At 43.4% G+C, this 27411-nt stretch overlaps 1 protein-coding gene across 2 annotated transcripts in view; it reads left to right on the top strand.

The window, feature by feature from the left end:
• Positions 1-27411, top strand: part of LOC140573640 (ras-related protein Rab-26) — an 86136-nt gene that overhangs the window by 14384 nt on the left and 44341 nt on the right. For both annotated transcript variants that reach the window (XM_072693098.1, XM_072693099.1), the window contains exons 3-4: positions 17368-17409; positions 25924-25990. In XM_072693098.1, coding sequence (XP_072549199.1) covers positions 17368-17409; positions 25924-25990 — 109 coding nt within the window. The remainder of the gene's footprint in view (positions 1-17367; positions 17410-25923; positions 25991-27411) is intronic.

Here is a 27411-nt window from a genome sequence, read left to right as displayed (position 1 = left end):
TTTAAGTGTACATATCTGCTGATATCGATGCCAACATTTATCATTGTATGCAATTATTTTTTAATTCTGTGTGTACAGTGCTGCTATGACAGGCCCATCCCACACAAGAGCCCAAATTAAACAGCAAATCATTATTATCATTATATCATTATATACATTTAATACAGTTCTTTTTACATGGCAAGACATGACACAAAAATTCAACAACAACTGAAGTATGTCCTAACCACGTTGCTATAGTGTCTGATACTCACTTAGTAGTAAAGTAGATTTGGGAGTGGAGGATGAGCTGAAAATGGATAGAACTAGACAGATAGATAAATAGATGGATACAAGCCATCACAGAGTCATGCTCTTCTGTTCCTCTCATCCTTCAAACCCAATTAACAGCTCCTTCTGATGGGTGTCTCTTGCCCCTCCAACACCCAAGTGCCACAGACCAAATTGGCCTTTCCTCTGCCTCCTTCTGATGATCTCCTACTCCCATTGTCCTTTGTACGCTCTTTGCCCTGAGATATTAGCACTTTAACACAAGCTACTACTTCCCTGAAAAACAATACTGTGCCGCTCCTCTATACCGCATTGCAATCTGTCATGTCTACCATGTCTAATGCCATGTCTTTGCGTGACCAGCAAATCCTGAAATTAACTTGTTTTTGATGATGGGAAGAACACTCTCTTGTTAGCACATTTCAAATATTCATTGGGCTTATATTAGCTTTCTTTTGTCTAGGGGAGAGCAGGGCACAATTAACAGATTTCATTTTTTTTTCTTTACCTTAATCTCATACTAGCATAGCGATGTCATTTTTGATTTTAGATGTCTGGCAGACATTTCCTGATGTTTACTGATGTTTCCTGATTTGTTTTGTTTTTGTACCATAAAAGTAACTTTTTCTACCATGTTTTTAATTTCTGGGCTATGTCACATAATTTAAACTGCACGCAAAGATTAGCCACAACTCATTGATGTAACTAAGCCACCTAGGGAAACACTGACAGAAGACCATATTCTCCACATCTAACTTCAAATAGTTACTTTCTTTTAATGTATACTACACTAAATTTTGCTGTTCTACTTTGTGGTAAAAAATAACCTGTTTTAACTGACTATAATTAAAGGCTCTGTTGTATCGACGGGAGTTTGTTTTCAAACCAGCACTGAATAGTGTGAACCGAACACAGGCTAAAGCTAATGCTTATTCACATGCTGTAAAACACAGGCTAAATTATACATTTTGAAATTGTAACTGAACACTGTACAAAAATAAAACTGTGACTGATATTGATTGTATACATTTGATTTTTAATGTCTGCAAAGCCCCATAATCTAGAAAGCAGTTGGCCGCTCTAACATAATCACTGGCCCTAGACTGGCCCCCGCCAATTGAAATGGATTTGACTCAAACACCATAAAATTTTTCTCAGATAGTTTTGAGAAACCATATCCTTAATTATCTTACAACAACCAGACATTTCCTACATTTTACTCTTAAATAAGACATTTTAGGACACTCTGGTGTGTGGAGGAAACCGAAATGAACACAAAAACTAATAAGAAAAAACTAATAAGCACACTGACAAATAATGGATTTGTCAGGATTAGATTATTTATTTAGTTTTCATGTTTCATAGTTTTAGTGCAGTTTCTTAGTTACTGCAAACAAAGCATGCCTTTAATGTGTTTATCCGCATATAGATGGGTCATGTCCTCCCTTGTGAAAAGCTATCCTTTTCAGCTTGTGTTCCACACATTGGTTGTTTCAACACACACAAGCTTTACTCATCTGAGTGTCATAGAATGTTTATAGTTCAAGATTAATATTCCATCGGCTCACCCATGTCTGTTAAAAGACTAGCACTTTATGTAACCCTGGTGAAATTTGTTCATTGCCTGAAATTTGTACCTGTGATTCAGAAAGCCATAATTGATCTTCAGCCTATGAGGACTTCATGCAGTCAAGACATTAGCATGGAGTCTGAATCACCTGAATGGCAGGGAGTGGAGCAAGGCCTTGACCTAGCACTGTATACCCAGGAGAAAAGCACAGGTTTAATCATCCATTAAGCAGCACAAGCCTCCCACTGCTCAAATTCTGTTGTTGAATCGCTATGGAATTATTGGTGTGTTCTCAGCATTGATACAGCATTGATTACTGTGGCTAAAGTAATCCTCCCAAAAAACTTATACTTATATACAGTTGTTTAAATTGATGAATGTGGAATTTGTAGTTATTTTAAAATGTGGAAATCTACAATCATCCTTCACAGAACTGCACTGAGCCCCTTGGACTTTTCTGTTATACCGCATAATGGTCAATCCAGTGAATGCCGTCAAACAAACCATTTTCACACCGGCAGATGTGATCAGTTATGATTGCTGACAGTTGAGAGGCCTTGATAAGTTAAAGACCTGGTGTTGATTTCAGAAAAATGTACAACATGCATTTTTTTCTATTAAAAATATATGTTGTACACTCATTTTGTCCAATATTGCCACACCTTTGACTGCCGCTTGTAACCCATCCATGCAGTAAACAAACAAACATGGAGCAGTGGGCAGCCTTCATTGCAGTGCCCAGGGAGTACAGAGGACTATAGAGAGCCTTGCTCAAAGACCCAACAGTGGCACATTAGGCAAAAAAAAATGCTTTTTTTAGATGAAAAACATGTGAGGAATAGCAATTCCCTTAATAATAAAATTATACATATTTGTTTGACACTGTTTGAACATCAGTGAGTGTCGCAGGAGATTTTTAAAATTATTATTTAAGTATTTGATGCAATCCTTATGCAAACAAAAAAAAAATGTTGCTGGTGGATTGTGTTTGAGATTGCAGCTTTGATAAGCAGTGAAGCTCTTCCTTCTGGAATCCAGTATTGATCTGCTTTGGACAGGTTTCTGTATATTTTTATACTTCATGCTTTTACTGGACTCCCAGGCTCCAGGCTTCTTCTTGTCAGAGAAAGATGATATGGTTTCTGGTGGGTTTGCCACTCAGTCTTGAAAAAATTCCTGTTTCTCAATCGAAGACCACATTGCAGCAGGCATGGAGATAATTTAGGTCAAGCCTGAACTATATCTCAGCTGATATTCAGTGTTAAAGTAGGCATACAAACTACTAATCCACAGCACAGTATTATTATTGTGGACATTTTGCGATTGTTCTTTAACATGCTAAGGGGCTCTGGTATATTGGTGTCCCACTACTCTGTCATTGTCATTCCATTCTGATTTAATGTACAGCTGTTTTGGTTTATCATGTCCTATCATTCCCCATCTATGGTCTGTCATCTAGAGTACTAAGAATTCTACAACTCTTCTATAACTTTTATAACTATAAGATCGTTGTGATTCCAGACTCATTATACAAAGTAAGGATGCACCATTACAACTTTTCCTGTTCGGATATGATATTGATACATTATCCTTGCGTATCAGCCCGTACCTGATCCGATACTATTGTTGATTTAATAAACCATATACCTCACCATGTGGGAGAGACTTATGGTATCAGGATTGACTTAAGCATTACTTTACCAACTTTGTGACACAAACTATAACAAATTAACACAGATATAAAATGTACTGGATTGTTATTTATTTGTCATAATTGTGTTGGACCTTTGCCCAGTGTTGCCAGGGCTAATTTTTTCTGAAATTTGGAGTCGTCATTACCCCCTCGCTCTCAACTGTCCTCCATTACAGGTACACGTCTCCAATCAATCGGCTCAGCTCTTGTCTCTCACCATTGCTGAAAAATAGCAGAAAAGGAAAAGTTGTGGCTTTTAACAACCGAAACAAGGTATTTGAATCTGGAATATAGTAATATTTAGCAAATAAACATGTAAACTCTTGACATTGGACATTTCTGGGACTCAAAACAGTGTTCAACTGTATTCGACTGAGACCCGATCCAGCTATTTTGTTAGTATCGGGGACGATATCCAATCCTAGTATCGGATCGGTTCACCCCTAGTATAAACTGCAGAAAGTTGTTTTTCTCAATACAATATTATGGTGTTGTAAAAATTTGTTGACTTTTGGAGAAATCTGGTAAAATTCCTGTACTATTGCAATATATATTACAGAACAACAAAATATCACAATATCAGTTTTTCCCAATATTAGGAGCCCTAGTTACCATGTTCATTCTAAACAAGCCCTTTTAAAAGTGAGGATGATCTAAAGCTAATCAGCATTGCACGCTTAGTAAAGCTTAAATGATGTTAAAAATGTAGCCTATGGCTAACGTTCAGCAAAGGTATGAAGCAGGTTGGCATGTTGACTTTAAATGCTTTAAATGTCAGGCTCACAGCTGCGCCATCCCACACTCCCACCCCTGTCACTCCAGTCTGAGTCAGCCACTCAGCCTGCCCTGCAGCCACCCTCATGGTGGTTAACATGACCTGTCTTTATCCTCTCTGCTCTTTCTAGCAGCAGGCAGCAAGCCCACACCATCCTGCTGTTCTGCAAGCCTGGGGTAAAGTGTGTGTGGGGGGGGGGGGGCTGCGGCAGGATTGGTTGTGTAGTGGGTGCATGGTCAGTGGCTATGACTTGACCTTATCTTTTGTGTGGCCCCTGAGGGGAGAGGTTACATTTTGATCATGTATGTGTTAAGGGGTTTGACTGGATGGGTGAAAGGATAGATGTGTAGATGAATGGATGGTTAGTTGCCAGAAGCCACATCTGCTGCATCATTAACCTTGCTCTAAAGGATATATGCTAATTTGGACATTTTACTCTGTGCTTGGGATGGATAATCTGTAATATTATTTGGGAACATACACAAATGGATACTTTCATCTTAGTGAGTTAGGAGAAAATGTACAGTGTTTAATAATTAGCGCATATTTAATATTGCATGATTGGCACAGTGATTGTTTTTTAAACTTAAACAGAATATAATATTAAACAAAGAAAAGCTTATTGAACACATTTTTAAGATTTTCATCTATGTATGGATAACAGTCTGCTGAATGTCAAACTCACTCATATTGAAGTTTACCTTCCGGAGGATGTAGCTACCACAATGGTTTTACAAAAACACTAGACCAAGATCAAAAAAGAGTGCTGAAGAGATAAATGGCTAAAATGTTTCATAGCAGTCTAGAAAGGTCAAAACATTTCTTGGGTGTCACTGAATCACAGTAAATGTCATTCTTTACAAATGAAGAACCCTAGGAATGTTCATGAATCTTCCCAGGAGTGGTCAGTCTGTGTCCCCAAGGGCACAGCAGCAATCATAAAATCCAAAATAAATACTGTAGCACACCATCCAACAAATTTGTTTAAAGAAAAAAAGGACAAAAAACGATATATCTGATTTAAAATAATTCTGCAAGAAAAGATAGATAGATGAGATAATCCATAGATAGAAGCTTTTGAGATAATATACAATATGTGCAAATTGAATTGCCAGTTTTGAAGACAAAATATCTGTTTGTTATTCCTCTAATCAAGGGAGCTCCACAAACTATTTCCCATAACAGAAGGAAGCCTTTTCTAGAATTCAGCAACTTTAAGGTGCACCAATTACTGAAACATGTGTTGAATTGCACACCCAGAGCTTATGTATTCTCTACAGAAAAGCACACCAAAAAATTAAGCTCTGGAGCAACCACACATATTCATAAGAACACAATTCCCCAGTGCCAAGCATCAGTTACAGGGGCATAATGCCTCCCAGCATTGAGCTGTAGAGCAGTGGAACTGGGTTCTCCAGGTGAAGGAGCACCATCAAATACCTTTGATGTGAGTTGCAGTAACAAGTGACATCAGTATTTGACATCATTAATGCTGTTATGGCTGGATGCAATCAAATTCTTACCTTTAAGTTTAAAAGCTTTTAGACTAACTGTAAGTTGTTGTTGTATGCTGCTGAAGACCTTGATAACATTGTATAAAGTAGCCCATTTTGCTCTTGAAAATCAGCTTTAGCCTAGTATTAATGACCTGATGCCAGCCAGGTGTTTTTCTCACTATTTTCTGATTATTTACACATCAGCTTGATGTCTGTTTCTCAGAAGTGTAATAATTAATAAACGCACACTCCAGCACAAATGCAAATGTTGCTAATGAGTTAGTCACAGCCAGAGCACCATCAAGCCTTAATGGCTTTATATCACAAGACTAAGCCTCAAATTTTCCTTCACTTTTCCTTCACATAAATAGGGCTTGGGATTTTTGGAACTGCAGCATATCTTTCTGAGTAATACACCAAATAAGGAATAACATAACCTTTTTCAAATTTAGGTTTTTTTTGTTTGTTTGTTTGTTTGTTTTTTTTTGGGGGGGGTTACACTACATTCTGTAAACATCATGTCATCCACTAATGTTACCTCATCAGTACACAGAGATATGGATGTCGTTCTTGAGAAAGCAGACGTAGTGTCAAAGTACTTTACCTGGTGCTTGCTACAACCAAAAACAGGAAAGAAAAAAAAAGAAATCTTGCAAATTCCCTCTACCCACTCAGATGTCTGCTTAGTGTTTCTATTGGAATATCTGAATATCCTGATGTTACCTTCCCCCTGAATGTCACTGGGTATTTAATGAACAAAATGGAATGTCGCTACATGTGCTACGCAGATATTTAATACAGTAGAATAGAATACAGTAGAAAATAATACAACTGTTTTGTCCAACAACATTGGAACTTTTGTCTTTGGTGTCCCTTGTCACACAAATTCTCAACAAACAATCTGCAAACATGAAAACATCAATCATTATGTTAAGAATAATTAAGAATGAATAAAAAGACTTTTGGCAATTTGAATAAAAATAAATAATAATAAATAAATAAATAAATTATAGAAGTGTTCAGATCAGTAGAAAATGTATCCAACCATTTACATTTAAGGCATTTAGCAGATGCTCTTATCCAGAGCGACTTCCAAAGACATGCACATACTTACAACTGACTCAACTGGGTAAAAACTGATGAATGCACATCTTTTAGCACTTTTCACCACATGTCATATGGCCTAGGGAAATTGTGAGACGTAATGTGTAAGAGTCAGGAGACCACTGTTCAGAGGGCACCTTGCTAACCATTAATAATTTCTGTTCCAAATTATCAGTGAAAGTAACAAGACATAGACTGTCAACTGTATTGTTAAGGTATTTGGCTCCCTTTCCATCATGGCATTGAGTCTCACACCTATGCAAATTTTGCTCCCCACTTTGTTTAAAAAATTAAGTTTTGTAATTTGCCTCTGATCACTATTAGCAAGGTCAAAATAATTCTTAATCTCAAACAGCTGTATTCTATCTCTACTAGCATTGTTCTGATCTCTGAAAGAAACTGGTCTTTTAGTTCAGGGACTGACTGCGCCGCTGATGCAAGCACAGAGTGAGACACCATTGTGACCTCTTTGAAAATAAAATCTGGTATATCCAAAACATTGCTGAGAACATGGCAATTTCAAAACACACACTCTTGGCTCGTCTTATTTATGACCCTAGCCCACTAGCGAAAGCACTGCAAGCCCTCGCAGGTAAAACAGTAAAATAGCACGGCAAAACATTGGAGAGCAGCACATCATCACAAGTCTTTAGAACCTTTCTCTAAATGTAACCTTTCTCTAAACAAAACCAAGGAGCTGATCGTGGACTTCAGGAAGCAGGCTCACACCTGTCACCATCAATAGGGCCACTGTCAAGAAGGTCAGCAGCTTTAAGTCCCTTGCTGTTCACACATACGATTTTTTTTATTTCGGTAAGACTTAAGAAAGCTAACCTGGCTACAATCTCTTCGGCTTATTAACCGCACACTGTGCCGAGAGAACAAAATGAGAAAACAGCAACACTATAGAGACAGAGATATGATATATATCAAATAACAACTTAAATACTCAAAATGCATTCTGATTGACAAGTTAGCAAGCGAGTTTATTTAAATTATATGACTGTGTGTCTATGAGAAGACAAAGATTAGATCAAAATAAAAGTGTTTAGATAAGATCAGAACATTACTTCTTAGAATAGTTCAAAATGAATGGAAACAAGGCAGCATGATCTTATTTAGACAGTAACAAAATTAGTATTTCTGGACAAAGCCATTCTTTAATACGGACCATCCACAAATAACAAACTGTAGTCCTTCTGTTGTTGTGCACAATCTGTAGCCATTTGTTGGTATGCATTGCTCATTTTCTGACCAAAGAATTTCTGGTCACCAGACATTTTTGTCTTCAAAAACACAATAAATACAAGACAGGCATGTCTAAGTAGTTATGTAAGTAGTCAAATTACATGTTATGTTCATTTTCTATGTAAAAATAAGTTGACCAAACCTTGCTCATTTTCACGAAAGTTTATTTCAGTAATTTAAAATGTTTTTTCCCTATTATGTTAAATTCATCAAATAAATAGAACATACAATTTGCAGAAAATATCAGATATATAAACTTGTTTTCTGTGAAGGAAATGGATTTCTATCCATGCATGGAGAAAAACAGTTTTTGTTTTAAATAAAGTCTTCCTGTGAACCATTCTGTGATCTCAGACAGAGCAGGCTTTGTACTGGCTGCTGTCCTCACTGTGGGCCAGGGTGACTGCTGTTACCTTTTTTTCAATTCTCAGTTGGTTGATTTACTACCGCAGTTGTGGGACTGTGATTTCTCCATTCGACTCTCTGTTTCGCTCTTTTTGTGTCTTAATACTTTTCTCTCTTTCTTTCTCTCTTTCTCTCTCTCTCTCTCTCTCTCTGTCTGTCTCTGGGGTTTAGAGAGATGTGAGCAAGGCAGCTTTGACGATGCAGATGAGTGACTGTTCTGTTTTTGTGCATCCCAATCGAACTGAATTAAGATGAATAACGAAATCCAAAAGAGAAAGAGAGAAAGATGTCACTCATGTTTGCTTGCCTCTGTATGGAAACCTCTTGTTTTCATGTCTTGGAGCACCTATGTGATTAGCAAACCTCTTTATATCACCTATTTAAATGGAGTTGAATGCGCTCCCTTGAATCTATTATACCAGATATGCTTCCTCCTAAAAGGATTTTAACATCTATTACACTCCATTAACCTGGTAGTAATTTTTTTTGTTGCTGTAAGAAATGAGAGGTGAAGACGATTAGGAGAGGTTAAGAGAAAGATGTCTGTTCTCCCTGGTGATTTTTTTCATTTTAGGTTTGAGGCTATGATTCTAATTAATGGAAAGGACAGTTGCCACCTGCCACCATAATGTCAACAGGATGTGGAAAAGGCTGAACCAGAGGAGGGCTAATGAATATTTAAAATGTTCATACCAGAAGGAATACATTACTCCTAAAACTTGAAGTACACTTCTGTTTTTTTACTCCCTTTTCCGCAAACTGTAGAGGTGCAACGAAACAAAGACTTTAAAAATAGTTTTTAATACAATACAGCAGGATTTTAAAATATAAAAAAAAAATCAATAAAGCACAGAAGAGTATGATATGATGTTATGTTTTGCAATGCTGTATTACTTCTCGAAAACAGTGCGTTATAATGGATAGTTCACATGCAAAGATTGGTGGCAGACAGTGGTGTATTTTGTGTTGTGTTTAAACACTGACCAAAAAATAGTGTCTTCAGACCCCACTTTTCTGATTGCTTTTTCTTTTACTTAGATTTAAGTATAACAAAGCCCCAACCTGCTTCACTGTGGTAGGATGCACAGATGCCTCATGCACCAGATTGCCAATGATGAAGTTATGCTATTGTTTCATTTTTTATATTATTATTATTATTATTATTATTATTATTGATTTTGTTGTTACACAGTTACACCTTTAGTAGGTTGGACAGTAATGATGTAATGACTTACCAAAAATATTTTCATTTTCTACTAGTATTATCAGTATTATAACTTTTGGTATACAGTATATTTATGCTTATATACATATTGTATACCTTCCACCATTACTGTTTATTGAAATGATGCATTCAGCCAAAGATAGATTGTATGCATGTTGATTATTTCGTGGCACTGACGCTCATGATGCCTTTGTACACTTTAGTTGCACATCCTTAGTATTGCACAGAACCTTATCACTGAAAGCCAGCATTACAGGATGGACAGGATGTGGCTCTGCCTACAATACTGACTCACCCAGAAAATGTGATTCACAACCTCTTTCTATACTCAGAATTCAGCTGTGAAAACTCATAGGACTATGAGGTTTGATTTTTGTGTTAGTCTCCGCTGATGGCGGCTGGCCTCTTTGGTCCCAAGCACCCACCCGCTTCAGCTATTTCCATAAAGCCCTGTTCTATACTGAGTATTCTTTCTGCCAGTGTTCGAAATGGAGATTCTGTCCTCTCAATGGGGTTGGAAATGAGGATTTGAAATCTCAATCCCAGCTCAGCTTGTAGGGGGAAAAAAAGAAACAACACAAGGACTTAGATGTGTTTGCACGGATTTGAATATGAATTTATTCAAGGGCGTGCACAGAATCCCAAAGGCCTATCTGGCCTCAATCGATGTGCACTCACTTGCCCAGCTCAAACAGGCGCTGCCCCTGCAGACACTGTCAATAATAGAAAGGTTCCAGTACATTCTGAGGATAGGCTGCAGAGTCAATTCTCATTTGGAGAGTTTCTGGCAGCTTTGCTACTCTGGGAAATTGAAACAAGGTGTTAGCACCACAGTTGACTACTCTCTCCCTCTTGTAACAAAATAGAAAAAAAGATTAAGCGAACTGACAAAAGAGGTCAGAAGCAAATTTGCTTGCTTTTATCACTTCAGCCCACTGGTACTTTGTGTAAATGGGATTATGAAACAATTTAGCAAGCTGATGTGCTGAATGTGCTAAGTTAAAATGAAGCATCTTTTTATTTACCTTTTTTGAGTTTGATCTAATGAACAAGAGGAGTTGTTTAACAATTTAACATAGCCTCAACCTCCACTGCCTTTCCAGTGTGACACACACACAGTACTCTAGATAAGACAGCTGGTTTCCTCATAATTCAACCTCTTGGGTGCTCGACAGATTGTTACAAATTCACACATGCCTTGGGCGAGCTAAAACAGAAAAACAAGACTTTGCTGATCAGACAAAAATAGTTTGAAATTCCCATCCATGCCAACCCCTATACTGTTTTGGTTGTTTTTATTTTTCTTGGTCAGCAGCAGAGACCTATGATAAATAAATCAACATGGCGTTGCATAAAGTATTTATGAAAGATGAGTCTGTGGAGAATCGATGGTGTTGGTGTGCTTGTACTGGTCTAATTGAAGCTGTTTGGAGTATGGAGGCAGGGACATGGAGTACAGGGCAATGAATGGGGCCAGGATGTGCTGACACTGCTCTAACTCTCTCTCTTTTTCCTTCCTTTTTTCTCTCTTGGTTGCCCTTGTCCTAATTTAATTCAGAACACTATGCCCACAATGTTGTTCTCTTGTGACCTAGGCTAAGGAGAGCTTGAAGGGATACTTTCCTCAACATTGAAAGCTAATGAAGACCTGTTACCGGAATGAGATTTGCATTATGCTAACTAGGCCCCCGTAGCGTTTCTTATTCATTGAGCCAACCAGGCACTACTAGCATTCATTATTCATACTTCTAACTTGCCTTGCTGTTTAAATCTCTGTTATTAGCAGTGTTAAATCAGGTGTTATGTCACAGGTGTTAAATCAGTTCCTACAGAGTTTATGGGGTCTCACTGTGAGCTCATAAAAACTCAACAGGAACTAGTTTTATTCTTGCACTGTAACACTTACAGTAGTAGTGCCACTGTCTAGCTATTTGGGGTGAGCAGCTGAGCAAAGGCCAATATTGTTCCTTCCTAAAAAGCACATCATGAACATTTTGGCTTCAGGTTTTTTTCAGGTGACTGCCTGTCACACTGTGCAGTTGCTCACACTGAACTGAGAAGCTTCTCTGTCAATAAACTTATACACACAGAAAAAATTGTTGGTACCCCTCAGTTAATGAAATAAAAACCCACAATGATAACAGAAATAACTTGAATCTGACAAAAGTTATAATAAATAGAAATTCTATGAAAATTAACAAATGAAAATCCGAAATTGATTAAAATCAATGCTTCAACAGAATTATTTAAAAAAATAAACTAATGAAACAGATTTCATTGTACCCTGCACTGATTCAAGACACCCTGTGCCAGATGCAGCAAAGCAGCCCCAGAACATAACAGAGCGTCCTTCATGTTTCACAGTAGGGACAGTGTTCTTTTTTTTATATGCTTCAACACTGATGTTCCTTGATCTTGAAGTTCACCTTTAATCTCTTTAGAAGATTTTCTGGGCTCTTTTGTTACCATTCGTATTATCCGTCTCTTTGATTTGTCATCAATTTTCCTTCTGCGGCCATGTCCAGGGAGGTTGGTCCCATGGATCCTAAATTTCTGAATAATATGTGCAACTGTAGTCACTGGAACATCAAGCTACTAGTCACTAGTGCAGTCACTAGTGCAGGGTTTATTCACAAATACTTTAAGACAATGACTGAAACATATGTAAACAACAACAAAAATGCAAACAAACGGAACTAAAAGGGGTGGGTTTGAAAACGGGTGGAAAGAAAACAAACACAGCGTCTAACGTGGGGAAAAGCCGGGAAAACAAACAAAGGCTGCCAGGGAAGAATGCTGGCTACCTTGAAAACCTCGAGGAAAATGAAAACTAAAGATAAAACAACCTCCCGAAAGAAACAAGGGAACTAAAAGGTTAAAGGCAAGGCAGGCACTCCTGCCTTCCTCTGTTAAACGAGTGCATGTGTGCAAACACGTACACACACACCAACAGACACTGCACAGACACAGGGAACTCGAGGGAAAGAGGGGGAAAACTAACTAGTTAAGACAGAGGGAAACAAACACAGGAAGAACACATGAAGGAGAGTGAGACCCACTCAGCTGATGGGGGCTGATACAAACACTCAACCAGAGTCAAAAGATCCCGCAGTGGGCAACTGGATCTGAGTGCCTATATAGGCTCTTGCCCAGGTGTGGTTAATTGCTAATTGGCGTGACTCTGGGCCTCCCCCTGGTGGCAGGAGGAGGTCTTGCCCTAGACCTACCCCTTACAGACCCTCTTTGTCTGGCCATTAGACTGGGTGTGGAACCGACTGGTGAATTGACACAAACTGACACGATGTCCGACGGGAGCCCGTGAACCCGGACCACCTGGTTGAGCACAAGCTCGGCTGTCTCCTTAGCTGATGGCAGCTTTGGGAGAGCCACAAAGCAGCCAGCCTTAGAGAACCGGTCCACAATGACTAGAATCACAGTGTTGCCGATGATGACCGGGACAACCCTGTGATAAAGTCAAGGGACAGGTGGGACCAAGGATGCAAGGGAAGCTAAAATTCCTCACAAACCGAAGAAATTGGCAAAACCCAGGAAGCGCTGGACTAGACGTACAGAGGTTGGACGGGGCCAGGGAGGAGATTGATGGCAATGTCAAAGGGTCTGTGGGGGGGCAGCAATCTGGAGCCAAGGGAAACCCAGAACCAACTGCAAGTTGGGAGCGCTAATAATGAAAAATCTGCTCGGTGTGAGGACCAACTCGTAGCATGAAAGGGTGGGTTTAGTGGGACACCACCCCAGGCTCCAGTGACCAACCATCTACAGCCACTATGGGCATGGGCTCCCTCAGAGTCCAGAAAGACAGGCAGGCGGACCTCAAGCAACCCCAACGCTAGGGTGGCATTGAGGAACACCCCCTGGGCCTGAGAGAGAATTAACAGGTCTCTCAGTGGTCTCCCCTCCCCTGACGGACGTTGGCGTTTCCAGAGAGCTCGGGGCAAGCAGAGCGAAGGTACCTAGAGATTCTACAGTAGGGGCACCTGTCTTTGCGCATGCGGGCCTTGCACTCCTGCCGTGGCAGGCAAGTGTGCCCCAACTGCATGGGCTTGACAACCCCCGAAAAGAGCCTGAGACAGCGGGCGGGCCACAAGGAGCAAGGGAGGCTCTGACACTCCACTCTTTGGGCAATCTCAATGAGTCGATCGAGGGAGGGTCATGGTAGGCCAGCTCATCCTTGAGCTCCTCGATGAGACCATGGTGGAAGGCTGAAATGAGAGCGCTGGCATTCCATCCACTTTCCACCAATAGCGTGCGGAATTCGATGGCATAATCAGCCATCAACCTTTTCTCCTGACCCAGGATCGAAAGGTCGAAGGTTTGCGACAGCACAGCTGCAAACCGGCCCACAAAGGCACATACGTGGGATTGGTGATCCCACACCGGGGTGGCCCAGGCTAATTGCCTACCACTGAGGAGAGAGATGATGTACGCCACCTTAGCACGCTCTGACGGAAAACGGGATGGTTGCTGCTCGAATACCAGTGAACACTGAAGAAGAAACCCTCTACAGCCTCCTGGTTCACCAGCATAGCGCTCTGGGGCCGGTAGAGAGGGCTCAGCATGAGACAACACAGCTGCTTGGGCAGCCGCGGCCTCCCCCTGGCTAGTGAGTTGTGTTACTAGAGTGGTCAGACCCTGCAGCTGAGAAAGAATCTGCTGCAGGGCCTGCTCATGCCTCCCTACAGTCGCCCCCTGACTAGTAGAGCAATTTTTGCCTGCTCTAGATCAAATGGCTCTGCTGGATCTTTCTGTGATGTGGTGCTCACCTACAGCGGGTTTGAACCCAGGCCGGCGTGTTAGCGGGCCGACACGATACTAAGTGAGCTACCACGATCTTGTGACCTCTGGCCCCAAGTGCAGAGCACTTAATCTCGAAGCAGGCAAAACGCGGTGTCTAACATGGGGAAAAGGCAGGAAAACAAACAAGGGCTGACAGGGGAGAATGCTGGCTACCTCGAAAACCTTGAGGAATATGAAAACTAAAGATAAAACGACCTCCCGAAAGAAACAAGGGCCACCAACTTCTGTTAGGCAGTGGGCCATAATCTTATGGCTGGTGTATGTGTGTGATGCAATTGATTGTAGCTGTTAAATGGTTAACTCCACATATTTGAGAGAGTTCACTGTTGGAAAGCACTTGTTTAGACTTTTAATGTTACGTTCTTGTCCTGCACATGATGTGCTCTGTCATGGGTGTGCAGCCATTGTTGCAGCAATGATACAAATACGATTTAGTATATATGATTATGTGTATGTTTTTTTGAGTATATGTGATTAGTATACAGCAGATTACATACATTGTTTTACCCAAATAATAACAAATGATAACAAATATTATAATGATAAATTGTTTAGACAGTTATCTCTAAACACACAAGTATATTGGCTGTTAACATTGCCCATAGCAACCTATATTATATCTGATTAAGGCACATCATGTTTTTTTTTGCCATACTGTTTTCCACACTGATTCCAATGAATGCTAACAGTGCTTGCTGTACTAAAAGCTATCAAATAAAAAGCAGATATTAATGGATATTACAAAAACGGCAACACATGTATTGTTCCAGCTTTTGGTCAGTAGAAGTGTGTGACAGTAGTCGGTCAAATTCACTGTAAACTGTTGAATTTACATTTAAAACTGTGTAACTTATGTAACTAATGTAACTTAACAAAAGATTTAATTAATGGAATAGTTTGGCATGAAATCTAATTTATTACTGTTTACCACATACCCTAAAAGCAGTTGATCAGTCAATGTTAATAAGATGAATTCTTACTTTAGAATGTTGCTCATAAATTCATACCTATAAAGTCTTAACCAATTGTGCAATGACAAATCAATGTGGTATAGAATGAGACTTACTGTAGTAAAAGGCAAAATTAGTTCCTCCTTGCATAGCTGAATCACAATTTTAGGTAAACAGAATAATTCTGTTTACTATTCTTTACATAGCTTTTACAATAGATTTGAAGTATATACATTGCATTTTGTTTATGAAAGTCTACATTAATAAATACTTTTACTTTTACTTAACAGATAAACTGTTCATTCTTTTATGTAATAGTATACCATATACTACAATTTACAGTGTACAATACAATCTGTCAATAGAAACTTTAGCACTTTGTTTCTTTGCAAAGCTGTGTAAAAGATTTGGGTTACAACAAATAACATGCTTAGCTTATATACTTCTGCATCAAATATGAATTCCGAACACAGCCTGTGGCTTCAGTTCCAGCAGAAAAATGAAAAGATTGGTTATGATTTTCCACTCATATAATTTAGACTGATTAGAATCTGAACACATATAGATGACACGGCTCCATTACCACTGAATATGCATGAGCATTTACCTGAAATGCATCCTTGTTGTAGCCATTGTGTTTTTTGACATGGTCAGCTTTTACAAGGTCTGGGTCTGAGGGCACTACCGCTCTGCTAGTAAAGAATAAGGGAAAGACATGCTTCTCGCCACATGGGTATTATCTCTGCGAAAGTGATGGTGATGAAATCAACTGTAACCTCAGATGATGCAGTTCATTCTTAACCTCTAAATAGCACATTCCAACTAAGCAGTGTTTGTTTCATACGTAGGAAACAAAAACTTGAATTGTTTGTAAATACAATCATCCATCTAAATCCAACAGTGTGGTACTACCATGTGCCTCAGAGGGAATCAACTAATTAGTATAATGAGTAATTAAAGTCAGTTTTGGGCTGGATGCTTGAACAGGGGTTTGTAACTTGGCAGACCAAAGATTGGTTCAGCCAGAGGGACAAGTCTTTCAGGAATTGTATCTGTTTATGGTGACACTCTGTGGAAGCTGACTTCTTGCCACTCGTGAAATGAAGAGTCATCCTGTGTAGTGCTACTGAGCTTTAGAGGGCAGAGTGCAGTGCAAGAAAAGACAGCTAGAAATTACAGAGCCCCTAGTGAAAGAGAGAATTATCCAGGACCCCATGTAAATTGAATCCTGTTTGAATAGGGCTTTTGAAAGTTTTATTATAAGTTATTAACCAATTTTAAGCTTTTATTCATAATTTTTTATAGATTAGGTGAGGCTTAAGGTCCAGGGCAGGCTAGGGCAGGGTTAATGTTAGGATTACAGAGATTTAGATTATAGTTATAGATTATACCATAACTATAACCGTAACTGCACTAGAAAGTAGAACTCTATGTGTGTGAGAGGGAGACAGAGGGGTGGAGAGTTTATTAAAAATGAGCAGAAGAACATGGAGTACTGCATTATTGATAGTCTGGAGGAGAAGAAGCATGTGATTAGTCAGTGGAGAAACAGTCAGCCAGGCTGTGGATGAGACTTTTTCCTGCAGAATCGTTGCTCTCACCCCAAATAGGCATTCATCTACCATACCACACATGCAAGTCTGGCCTTAGATGGAACACATACATACAAATGAACATAAAGCATATAAAGTTTTCTATTTAGATGCATGTTGCTGATGCACCTTTTATGTTTATCTCTTTCTCTCCCTCCCTCCCTCACTATCTCTTCACCTCCCTAATTTCTCCCCCACCATTTTCCCTCTCTTTCTGATTTCAGAACAAAGTGCTCAATGTTGATGGGGTAAAGGTCAAGCTCCAGGTAAGGCCCACTCCCCTACCTAATGCAGTACTTCATGTAATCGCTTCCAAAGACCAATAATTGGACTTGTTTTGAGTAAACTGTGTTTTTAGCTGTAGCCCAACAGAAATGAGTGATTGAGAGAATGTTAGACGTGACTGAACTTTCACAAAAGCTCAAGACAATTCTTGCATGAGTTTGACATACCTCTTAAAAAATCCTTACTTTTTTTGAAAATATAACTAATGTCCTTATGTGAAGACAAATGTCCTATTAGTGCTTACCAGAACTGAGACAGGCTTGTCCCATTAATCTTGTACAGACTATTAGTCTCATTATCTTAATCTCCTGACGTCTCTCTCTCTCTCTCTTTTTCTCACTCGCACTCATAACACACATAATAATAATAACACAAAAGTCTGTCATCTTTAATTTTTTTTTATATGTATTTTTTCTTCCTGTCAAATACAAACCCGCAAAACCTTAAGTAGGCTATTGACGGAGGGCTTCAGCATGTAATGTGTTCATTTGAGCTAATTGCCCTCGAGCACCCCCACCCCCACCCCTCCACACACAAACAAATGCTGCAAGGCAAATAAAGATTTATTTCTCATTAGCACCACATGGGCCAAAAATCACATGGGATTAGGCGGGTTGAAAATGTGACAGGAGTCACCTGGTGGAGTGTAAGCAACAATCTTCAGACATACATGCACATGCTTATATGCCCAAGGACATGCTACACCATTAAAAGACTAAGAGGCCTTGAGGGCATTTCATTACTAGAAGAGACGTCGTCTGTAATCAACATCACATCATCTCGAGGAAGAAGAGGTGGTGAAGTTAATTTGTTTGCGATGGAAAGTTATGAGGAAATGACTAACTGCTGAATATGATAAGGTCTCAATTACCAGTCATGAGGGCCAGAACAAAGGGAGCAGTGGGCCACTCAATATTACTTTATATCTTTTACTGGGGTGGAGAGTGGCTGTTGCTGGTTTTGCATAAGCCTTAAGCCCCCCAAAACCTTTTATCAGTGTTTATATATATTGCACATCTTGCGATATGACCATTGCACACTTGACCATGTGCACATTGCGATAACAATGCTCAAACAATATATTGTACAGCCCTATATTGCAGGGACAGAGCAATGCGGAGAAACCGTCTTTAATGGACGAACCAAACAGAACAAACACAAACAAAACGAGGCAGCAAAGTACAGGGTCCAATAAACAGAAACAGAAAACGAACAGGTGAAAACCGAAACGGGATAAACCAGGAAAAAACCACCTGAGGCTGGAAAGCCGTCCGGGAGCAAAGCGAGAGGGGACAAATAACAAACCGCGCTAGTCAGGCGCTGACGAACTTACTCGACACAGGTGCTAGGGAACCGGACGCCAAATCCCCTTGGCGACCAACCGGTGTACCAGACAGCGAACTCCTGTACGAGAACCCGCTCCGATCGAGCATATACTATTTGAACTTGTAGAACTTCCTAGAAGTCTCCAGACCATGAAGCCAACCTTACAGCTTGGCATCGCAAGAGTAATTCTCGGCGCCGATGCCTCTGCGTTTGCTCCCTTTGTACTCCAGCACTCAGGTGAAACAAATCAGATGTAAACACAAAAACATGGCGCCTTGCTGCGACCGCTGTCAACATAAAAGTCCTTAGAGTGCAAACCAACGGGAGGAACAGAAAGTACGTGAACATAGAAATTAACCTAACATTGACTGAAAAGTTCCCAGGAGCCTGTGGACCGCGGCCCAAAGCCGCCCCTGGGGGGGGCGCGGCGCCGCAGGGCTGACAGTACCCCCCCCCGAGGCGGCTGGTCGGGTCCCCCGACGGGGACGCCCCGGTCGCCGGCCAGATGCCTGAGAGCCCAGAACGTCCGGGAGCGGGCCCACTCGGTCCGACGAGACGGACCGTGACACCTGCCGACTGGAGAGCCCTCCACGGGCGGGGGCCCGCGGCTTCTTGGGGCGACCGCGAGGCCTGGGAGCCGGCTTGTCCGGATAGCGTTCATGAAACTCCTGGACCAATGCCGGGTCCAGGACGTTACTAGCCGGTTCCCAGGAGCGTTCCTCCGGACCATACCCTTCCCAGTCCAGCAGATACTGCAGTCGGCCCCCGCGCCGTCGGGAGTCCAGTACTCGCCGGACCGTGTAAGCGGGCGTCCCTTCCACCTCTACAGGCTCCGGCATGTCTGCCGGGGTGGCCTCGTCCAGGGGCCCCGACACCACTGGCTTGAGCTGCGAAACATGAAACACGGGATGCATTCGTGAGTGTGGGGGTAAACGAACCTTAACCGAAACCTCATTGACGTGTTTGACAACCTCGAATGGACCCATGTACTTAGCTGCCAGTTTTTGAGACGGAAGACCAGTCCAAAAGTTCCGTGTGGAGACCCATACGCGATCTCCAGGCGCGTATGACGGGGTCTCCCCACGCTTCCTATCCGCCTGTGTCTTGTAGCGCCGCAGGAAGGTCTGGATGTGCTGATGGGTCTTGGTCAAGACGTCTTCGCTGCGGCGCATCCATGCATCAACTGCTGGTACCGGGGTCTCCGCAGCAGTCCAAGGGGCCAACGGGGGTTGGTAGCCCAACACGCACTGATAGGGGGTGAGGCCAGTGGTCGCGCACTTCAGCGAGTTCTGGGCCATCTCGGCCCAAACCAGATACCGCGACCAGTCGCTGGGGTAGTCGTGACAGTAGATTCGCAGAAACTTCCCCAGCTCCTGGTTAGTGCGCTCGCACTGGCCATTGGTCTGAGGGTGGTATCCTGAGGACAGACTTACACTCACCCCCAGGTGCTCGCAAAACGCACCCCACACCCGGGATGTGAACTGGGCCCCTCGGTCTGATACTATGTCCTCCGGGATTCCGAAATTCCGGAGGACATGGTCTACCAGGGCTTGGGCCGTCTGCATTGCTGTGGGCAACGCAGGGAACGGGATGAACTTAACCCCCCTCGAGAATCGATCCACCACCGTCATCACCACCGTGTAACCCCCGGATTTGGGCAGATCCGTGACAAAGTCTACCGCCAGGTGAGACCACGGGCGGTCGGGGACGGGCAGAGGCATGAGCTTCCCCGAAGGGAGCGTCTTGGGGGTTTTGCACAGGGCGCAAGTGCTACATGAAGCAATTATACGGTGAATGTCTGCCCGCATCCCTTCCCACCAGTACTTGGCCGCCAGTAGGTGGAAAGTACGGGTCTCACCTGGGTGGCCGGCCGTTGGAGAGGCGTGGGCCCAGCCAACGAGCCTCTCCCGGAACGTGCTCGGTACGTAGACCCTGTCCGGGGGGCACACTGTGGGAACGACGGTGCGGGAAAGTGCCTCGGCTATCTCCGTATCTAGGTCCCATTGTATCGCCGCGACTGAGACCGAAGGTGGTAACAAGGGTACCGGGTCGACCTCCCCCCCCTCCGCCGTTTGGTGGATGCGGGAGAGGGCATCCGCCTTAGTGTTACGGGAGCCCGGCCTGTATGTGATGTGGAACTGGAACCTGGCGAAAAACAGGGACCACCTGGCCTGTCGGGGGTTCAGACACTTGCCGGAGATACTTGAGGTTCTTATGGTCGGTAAGGACTAGGAATGGGTGGGCAGCCCCCTCCAACCAATGACGCCACTCGGACAGTGCCATCTTAACCGCCAGGAGCTCCCGATCCCCTACCCCGTAGTTCCTCTCTGCTCCTGTGAGCTTCTTGGAATAGAACGCAATGGGGTGTAAGCGGTCGCTTACCTCCTGTCTCTGTGACAGGACAGCCCCCACCCCTGTACCGGAGGCATCCACCTCCACCACGAACTGCCTACGGGGATCGGGGTGTCGTAACAACGGGGCCGACGTGAAAGCATGCTTGAGTGCTTGGAACGAGTCCTCCGCGGCGGGCGTCCAAGTGATGCGCCGCGGGGCTCCCTTTAGCAATGACGTGATGGGCGCTGCCAAACTACTGAAGTCTCTGATGAACCTTCTGTAGAAGTTCGCAAACCCCAGAAAACTTTGTACTTCCTTGACCGAGCCAGGTGTCGGCCAGTCCCGGACTGCCTGAACCTTTGCCTGATCCATAAGAACCCCCCGTTCGCTGATGATGTTACCCAGAAAAGGTATCTCCGGCACGTGGAACACACACTTTTCTAGTTTCACAAACAGCAGGTGGGACCTGAGTCTCGCCAGGACCAGGCGGACGTGGCGCACATGGGTGACCAGGTCGGGGGAGTACACCAGTATGTCGTCCAGAAAGACCACCACGAATCGTCCGAGGTAGTCCTTCAGGACGTCATTGATGAATGACTGGAAGACGGAGGGGGCGTTGGCTAGGCCATACGGCATGACCCGATACTGGTAATGCCCCCTGGTGGTCATAAACGCCGTCTTCCACTCGTCCCCCTCCCTGATCCGCACGAGATTATACGCGCTGCGCAAATCCAGCTTGCTAAACACTCGGGACCCCCGTAACTGTTCGAGGGCAGACGGGACCAACGGCATGGGATAGGGGAAGCGCCTGGTAATCGCGTTGAGTGCCCGGTAGTCTATACACGGCCTCAACCCCCCCCCTTTCTTCTGAATGAAAAAAAACCCTGACGCTACGGGAGACTTGGACGGCGTGATGTACCCCTGTGCTAAGGCCTCGTCTATATAATCCTCCATCGCCCGTTCCTCCTCCCTAGTGAGGGGGTAAACTCGCGCTTTAGGTAAGACCGCTCCCTCGACTAGGTCGATGGCGCAGTCGTACGGGCGGTGGGGGGGAAGCTTAGCAGCACCGGACTTGGAGAAGACATCAGCAAGGTCCTCATACTCGGACGGCAAGACGACTAGGGTTTCGGGTTCAGGGCTCTCCACCGAGGTGGATCCGATGCTAAGGGGGGCGAGATTGAGGCAGTGTGTGTGGCAATACGAGGACCAAGATACTATCTCCCTGTCTGGCCAGGAGATGTGCGGGTTGTGTTTACCTAACCACGGCAGACCTAGTATCAGAGCATGCTCGGAGGCCGGGAGTACCAGCAGTGAGGCCTCCTCCTGGTGCAGGAAACTCGCAGCTAGGTGAACCTCAGTGGTCACGTGGGTAATGGGGCGAGGACCCATGGGCTGCCCGTCCAGGGCGGTGATGCGGAGAGGTCTCTGGAGTTCCTCCACCGAGATTCCCAGACACTCCACGATGTCGGCCCTCAGGAAGCTCCCCTCCGCGCCGCAGTCGATCAACGCTGCAACACACACACACTGAGACCGGTAGGTCACTAATACTGGCAACGTGATCGACCTCGACACTAGCCCCGGAACGGGCAGACTCACCGCATTAGCGCGAGGAGTCCCCTCCCCGCGCCCATCGGTGTTAGGGCGAGAAGCCATCAGGATCCTCCTCCGGCAGTCTCTGCGACGATGCCCCGCTTCCCCGCAGTAGAAGCATAGCCCCTCTCTGGTCCTACGACTGCGTTCCTCCGGTGCCAAGCGGCCGAGACCCACCTCCCTGGGCTCACTCTCTGGTGTACTGGGTGAGGCGGGGGCCGCCATACCCGCTGAACAGGAGAGTCCAATACTCCCTGGTGCACCTTGGCTGGCCTGCTTCTGGGGGCAGGCGACCGATCCCCCAGCTCCGTGGGGTCTGAGGTGAGTAGGGCGACCTAGGAGCTGGTCCAGCCGGATCGCGAGCGCGATGAAGTCGTCCAGCTCCAACGTCTCGCCCCGACAGGCCAGCTCCCGCTGCAGACGGGTGTTCAACCCGTTACGAAACAGGGCCAAGAGGGCCGGCTGATTCCATCCGCTCCCTGCCGCCAGAGTACGGAACTCCAGGGCGTATTGAGCCGCCGACTGGGAGCCCTGCTCCATGCGCAGCAGCAGGTCACCCTTGGTGAGTCCCTCTCGGGGGTGTAGAAACACCGCCTTAAAATGTTTAAGGTAGTCCGAGAGGGATCCTTCGCTGAGCTCCCTCCAGGTGGCAGTGGCCCAATCCAGAGCCTTCCCTGCGAGCCGGGATACTATAAAGGCGATCTTCGCCTGGTCAGTGCCGGTCGGGGAGTTCTTAAAGAAGACCTCACACTGAAGCAAGAACCCCTCGCAAAGCTCCGGATTGCCACTGTACATATCCGGTTGGCGTTATGGGGTGTGCTAGCAGGCTCTAACGAAGTCTTTACCAGATTCGTGAGCCCCTGAACGTCACCCACTAGTTGGGTGACTTGGTGCTGCTGGCCCACCTGTTGCTGCGCCAGGTGGCCCACAGTCTCTGACACGCTCAACAGAGTGTGTTGCTGCTGCCCCAAGAATTGACCTTGGGCGCGAACAGCGTGATCCAAGGCGTCCATCCCCGCTGTTCGGAGGGTGTCGGCCGAGAATTCTGTCATGCTGGCTAGGCGAGACAAGGGAACACTCGCAGGGACAGAGCAATGCGGAGAAACCGTCTTTAATGGACGAACCAAACAGAACAAACACAAACAAAACGAGGCAGCAAAGTACAGGGTCCAATAAACAGAAACAGAAAACAAACAGGTGAAAACCGAAACGGGATAAACCAGGAAAAAACCACCTGAGGCTGGAAAGCCGTCCGGGAGCAAAGCGAGAGGGGACAAATAACAAACCGCGCTAGTCAGGCGCTGACGAACTTACTCGACTCAGGTGCTAGGGAACCGGACGCCAAATCCCCTTGGCGACCAACCGGTGTACCAGACAGCGAACTCCTGTACGAGAACCCGCTCCGATCGAGCATATACTATTTGAACTTGTAGAACTTCCTAGAAGTCTCCAGACCATGAAGCCAACCTTACAGCTTGGCATCGCAAGAGTAATTCTCGGCGCCGATGCCTCTGCGTTTGCTCCCTTTGTACTCCAGCACTCAGGTGAAACAAATCAGATGTAAACACAAAAACATGGCGCCTTGCTGCGACCGCTGTCAACATAAAAGTCCTTAGAGTGCAAACCAACGGGAGGAACAGAAAGTACGTGAACATAGAAATTAACCTAACATTGACTGAAAAGTTCCCAGGAGCCTGTGGACCGCGGCCCGAAGCCGCCCCTGGGGGGGGCGCGGCGCCGCAGGGCTGACAACTATTAGGACACTGACACGTTAAACCTACAGGAACTTAAACCTACAGGAACCTAAGGCATTAAAATAAGTCACTAATATGGAGTCACATTTTTGCAGCTCCAACAGCAGATTTGTATTTCTGCATTTTCTTTTTGATTTAGCAGAGTGTTATCGTCTTTTATGCACAGTGTTCCTCAGTACTCTGCTCTGTAGCTTTGTGTGATCTGACACTTCATGGCTGAGTTGCTGTGATTCCTAAACATTTCCACTTTTCAATAATACCACTCTCAGTTGACTGTGGAATATCTAAGAGGGAATTGCCTGTGGGCAATGTATGATACTGCCAGAGGAACCCAAACATGCTGTCCATGGGCCGTGTGCATGGAAAAGGGCAATTTTTTTCCTCATGAATAAGCATTTGAACCAGGGCCACATAAGACTAACAGACACAGTTTCATACTTTTGCTGTGGTTTGAATGAATGAGCAAAAGAGGATAAATCCTGAATTGCATTGTAACACTGTTTTTACTGTGTGTAGGAAGGACTGAATTATTTCAAACCACATTATTGCTGCCTTCTATATACAGGCCATGCATTCCAATGGCATTTTTTGTTTTGAACCCAATCAAGAGTCAATGGTAGTACTGGTAGAAATTCTCAAAAGTTGGAATTTAAAGCATACTGTATAATGCAGGTGCAACAAATAGATTATATTATATTATATTTTTAAACATCTTGAGCTAGTGTTCATTGTGTGTGTGTGTGTGTGTTTATACAGATGTGAGAGATGTGTTCTAAAAAAAGGGTTAATTGGACTTATGAGAGGTGATGCACATGGGAATGAATACACACAAACAGGCATATGTGCATGCACATACAATCAGATGCTTCTTATTTTCTTAATTCTCTGCTTCTTTTACTAATCCTTAATTAAAGATACATAATATTGTAAAGCTTCTTGAGCCTGCATCATCTAACTGCACCCAGATTAAGTAATGCTAATTGGTGGTAGCTAATACTTTTCTGTACTCAGCACCATTGTTGAAATGCCTCAGTCTCATTTCCTCATTTTCAAGAGATTGGAAAATGACCAAGTAAAAAGGAATTATGTTCTTGGGTCACATAAGTCTTGTTTAACAGACACACCAGACACAGAATGAACGAACAAGAGAGGATAAGGGTAGGAAGGACTGAATAATTTTTAAACCACATTATTACTGCCTTCTATACACAGGCCATGCATTCCAAGAGCATTTGCGTTTTGAACCCAATGAAGAGGTACTGGATTTAGAACCTCTTAAAATTTGAATGTAAAGCAGACTGTATAATGCAGGTCTCCAGTGGCCACTTCGAAACAGAATTCATAGCGTCCCCCTGTAGGCTGTACTCACTTGAGGAAGAACTTCAGGTGAACCTTTAAAAAGGGCCTGAGAGAGTGCAATATGGAAAACAGTTAATACTTAATGGAAGATGAAAGCTAAACACCCTCTCATCTTTCCCTCTCTCCTTTCAGATCTGGGACACTGCAGGACAGGAGCGCTTTCGCAGTGTTACTCACGCCTACTATCGTGATGCCCATGGTGAGATATTACCACATGCACACACACACACACACAGACATATTCATCACAATGTTCATACCACAGCCCAGCAGATCTTTTTAAAGCTGCCGCTAAAACAACATCGTTTGACAGTTAAATGCACCTTGAGAACACTGGCTGTATCTTAAAAAAAGTTGCTGCTTTTGCCTACCAATCCTCCGCCTCTCCTCCGTGATCTGGATCTGGGTCTTGATTTTGTGGCACAAGCTTGCAGGCTGTCCAGGCTGTGTCAAGCTTTGTGTAAAAATTGTCAAAGTTTGTCCCCAGTCTATACAATCCTTATATCGAAAATATACTGTTAAAAAATCTATTTTGTCACAAGAACAAACTTACTACATCTTATCTATTTATTTAGCCTACCACAGTCTAGCTTCACCCAGTCACATAGCAGTTATCTGAAGTGTTTTTTGAATAAGGCACAAAGCTCAGCAGAGCTCAATAACCTTACATCTGTCTTAAAGGCAGAAATGATCTGTTTAACTTTAAGGAATAATAAGAGGTTGGAAAAAGGTTTTGTAAAAAGGAATTATGTTCTTGGAATAAATTACGTTTTTGTCATATAAAGCCAAGTGGCTTATGTATATGTAAGGTCACCTCAATCATAAGTAAGAGACAGGCCCTTTAAAGCACTGGGAAAAAGTAGTTGGAAACAAAAGGCTACAAAGGGATAATAATAGAAACACACAAACGAAAGAAACCACAAACAGCTGGTAAGCAACTTAGCCATGACAGGGCTATAAATACAATGAAAACAAACAAGAAACACGTAGGAGTAGTGTGGAAAGGGTAGCACTACAGACTAAGACGAAGTGGTTAGTATAATAAGGACTGTTAAAAAAAGCAACAAAACGTACATGGCTAGAGATGGTGACAAAGACAAGACCAGGGTAGATGCAGAAAAGAGAAGAGAAACAGATGTATAAAAAAAAAAAAACTTTTAGGGTTCGGTACTTGAGACTCTCTCAGGGACAACAGCAGGATATACAATGGCCACCATAGTCCCATTGATTCTTATACAGTGAAGATGGATTGATATGCTCTGTTAAGATCAGTTATGCTTAAGTCTGCCAGACGCCTTTTGGATTCAAGCTTTCGCTGATATTTCCACCATGCAAAACTCTCTTTTTTTCTTAAGTTAAATAGCATTTATTTTAAAGGTGTATTAGTAGTTCATAAGTAGTTCTAGTCTGAGAAAAAAAAGTTCCAGAAAGGAAACTGCATGCTCTAAATGACATTTAAAGGTTCTGTGTGGAAGTTTCATTGACCCTTAGATGCTATGTGGAACAGCTTGCTGTGAATCTGGCCTTTCATTGTGTGAGTTGAAGTAATATTAAAGGATGGCATTTAGGCTCAATTACAACTGTGATCAGCCCTGCTATGGAATGTGGACAAGCAATTTT

Source organism: Salminus brasiliensis, chromosome 12 (assembly GCF_030463535.1).
Source record: "Salminus brasiliensis chromosome 12, fSalBra1.hap2, whole genome shotgun sequence".
NCBI classification, from domain to species: domain Eukaryota; kingdom Metazoa; phylum Chordata; class Actinopteri; order Characiformes; family Bryconidae; genus Salminus; species Salminus brasiliensis.
Note: the sequence above shows the minus strand (reverse complement) of the source record. Positions and strands in the feature narration are given on the sequence as shown.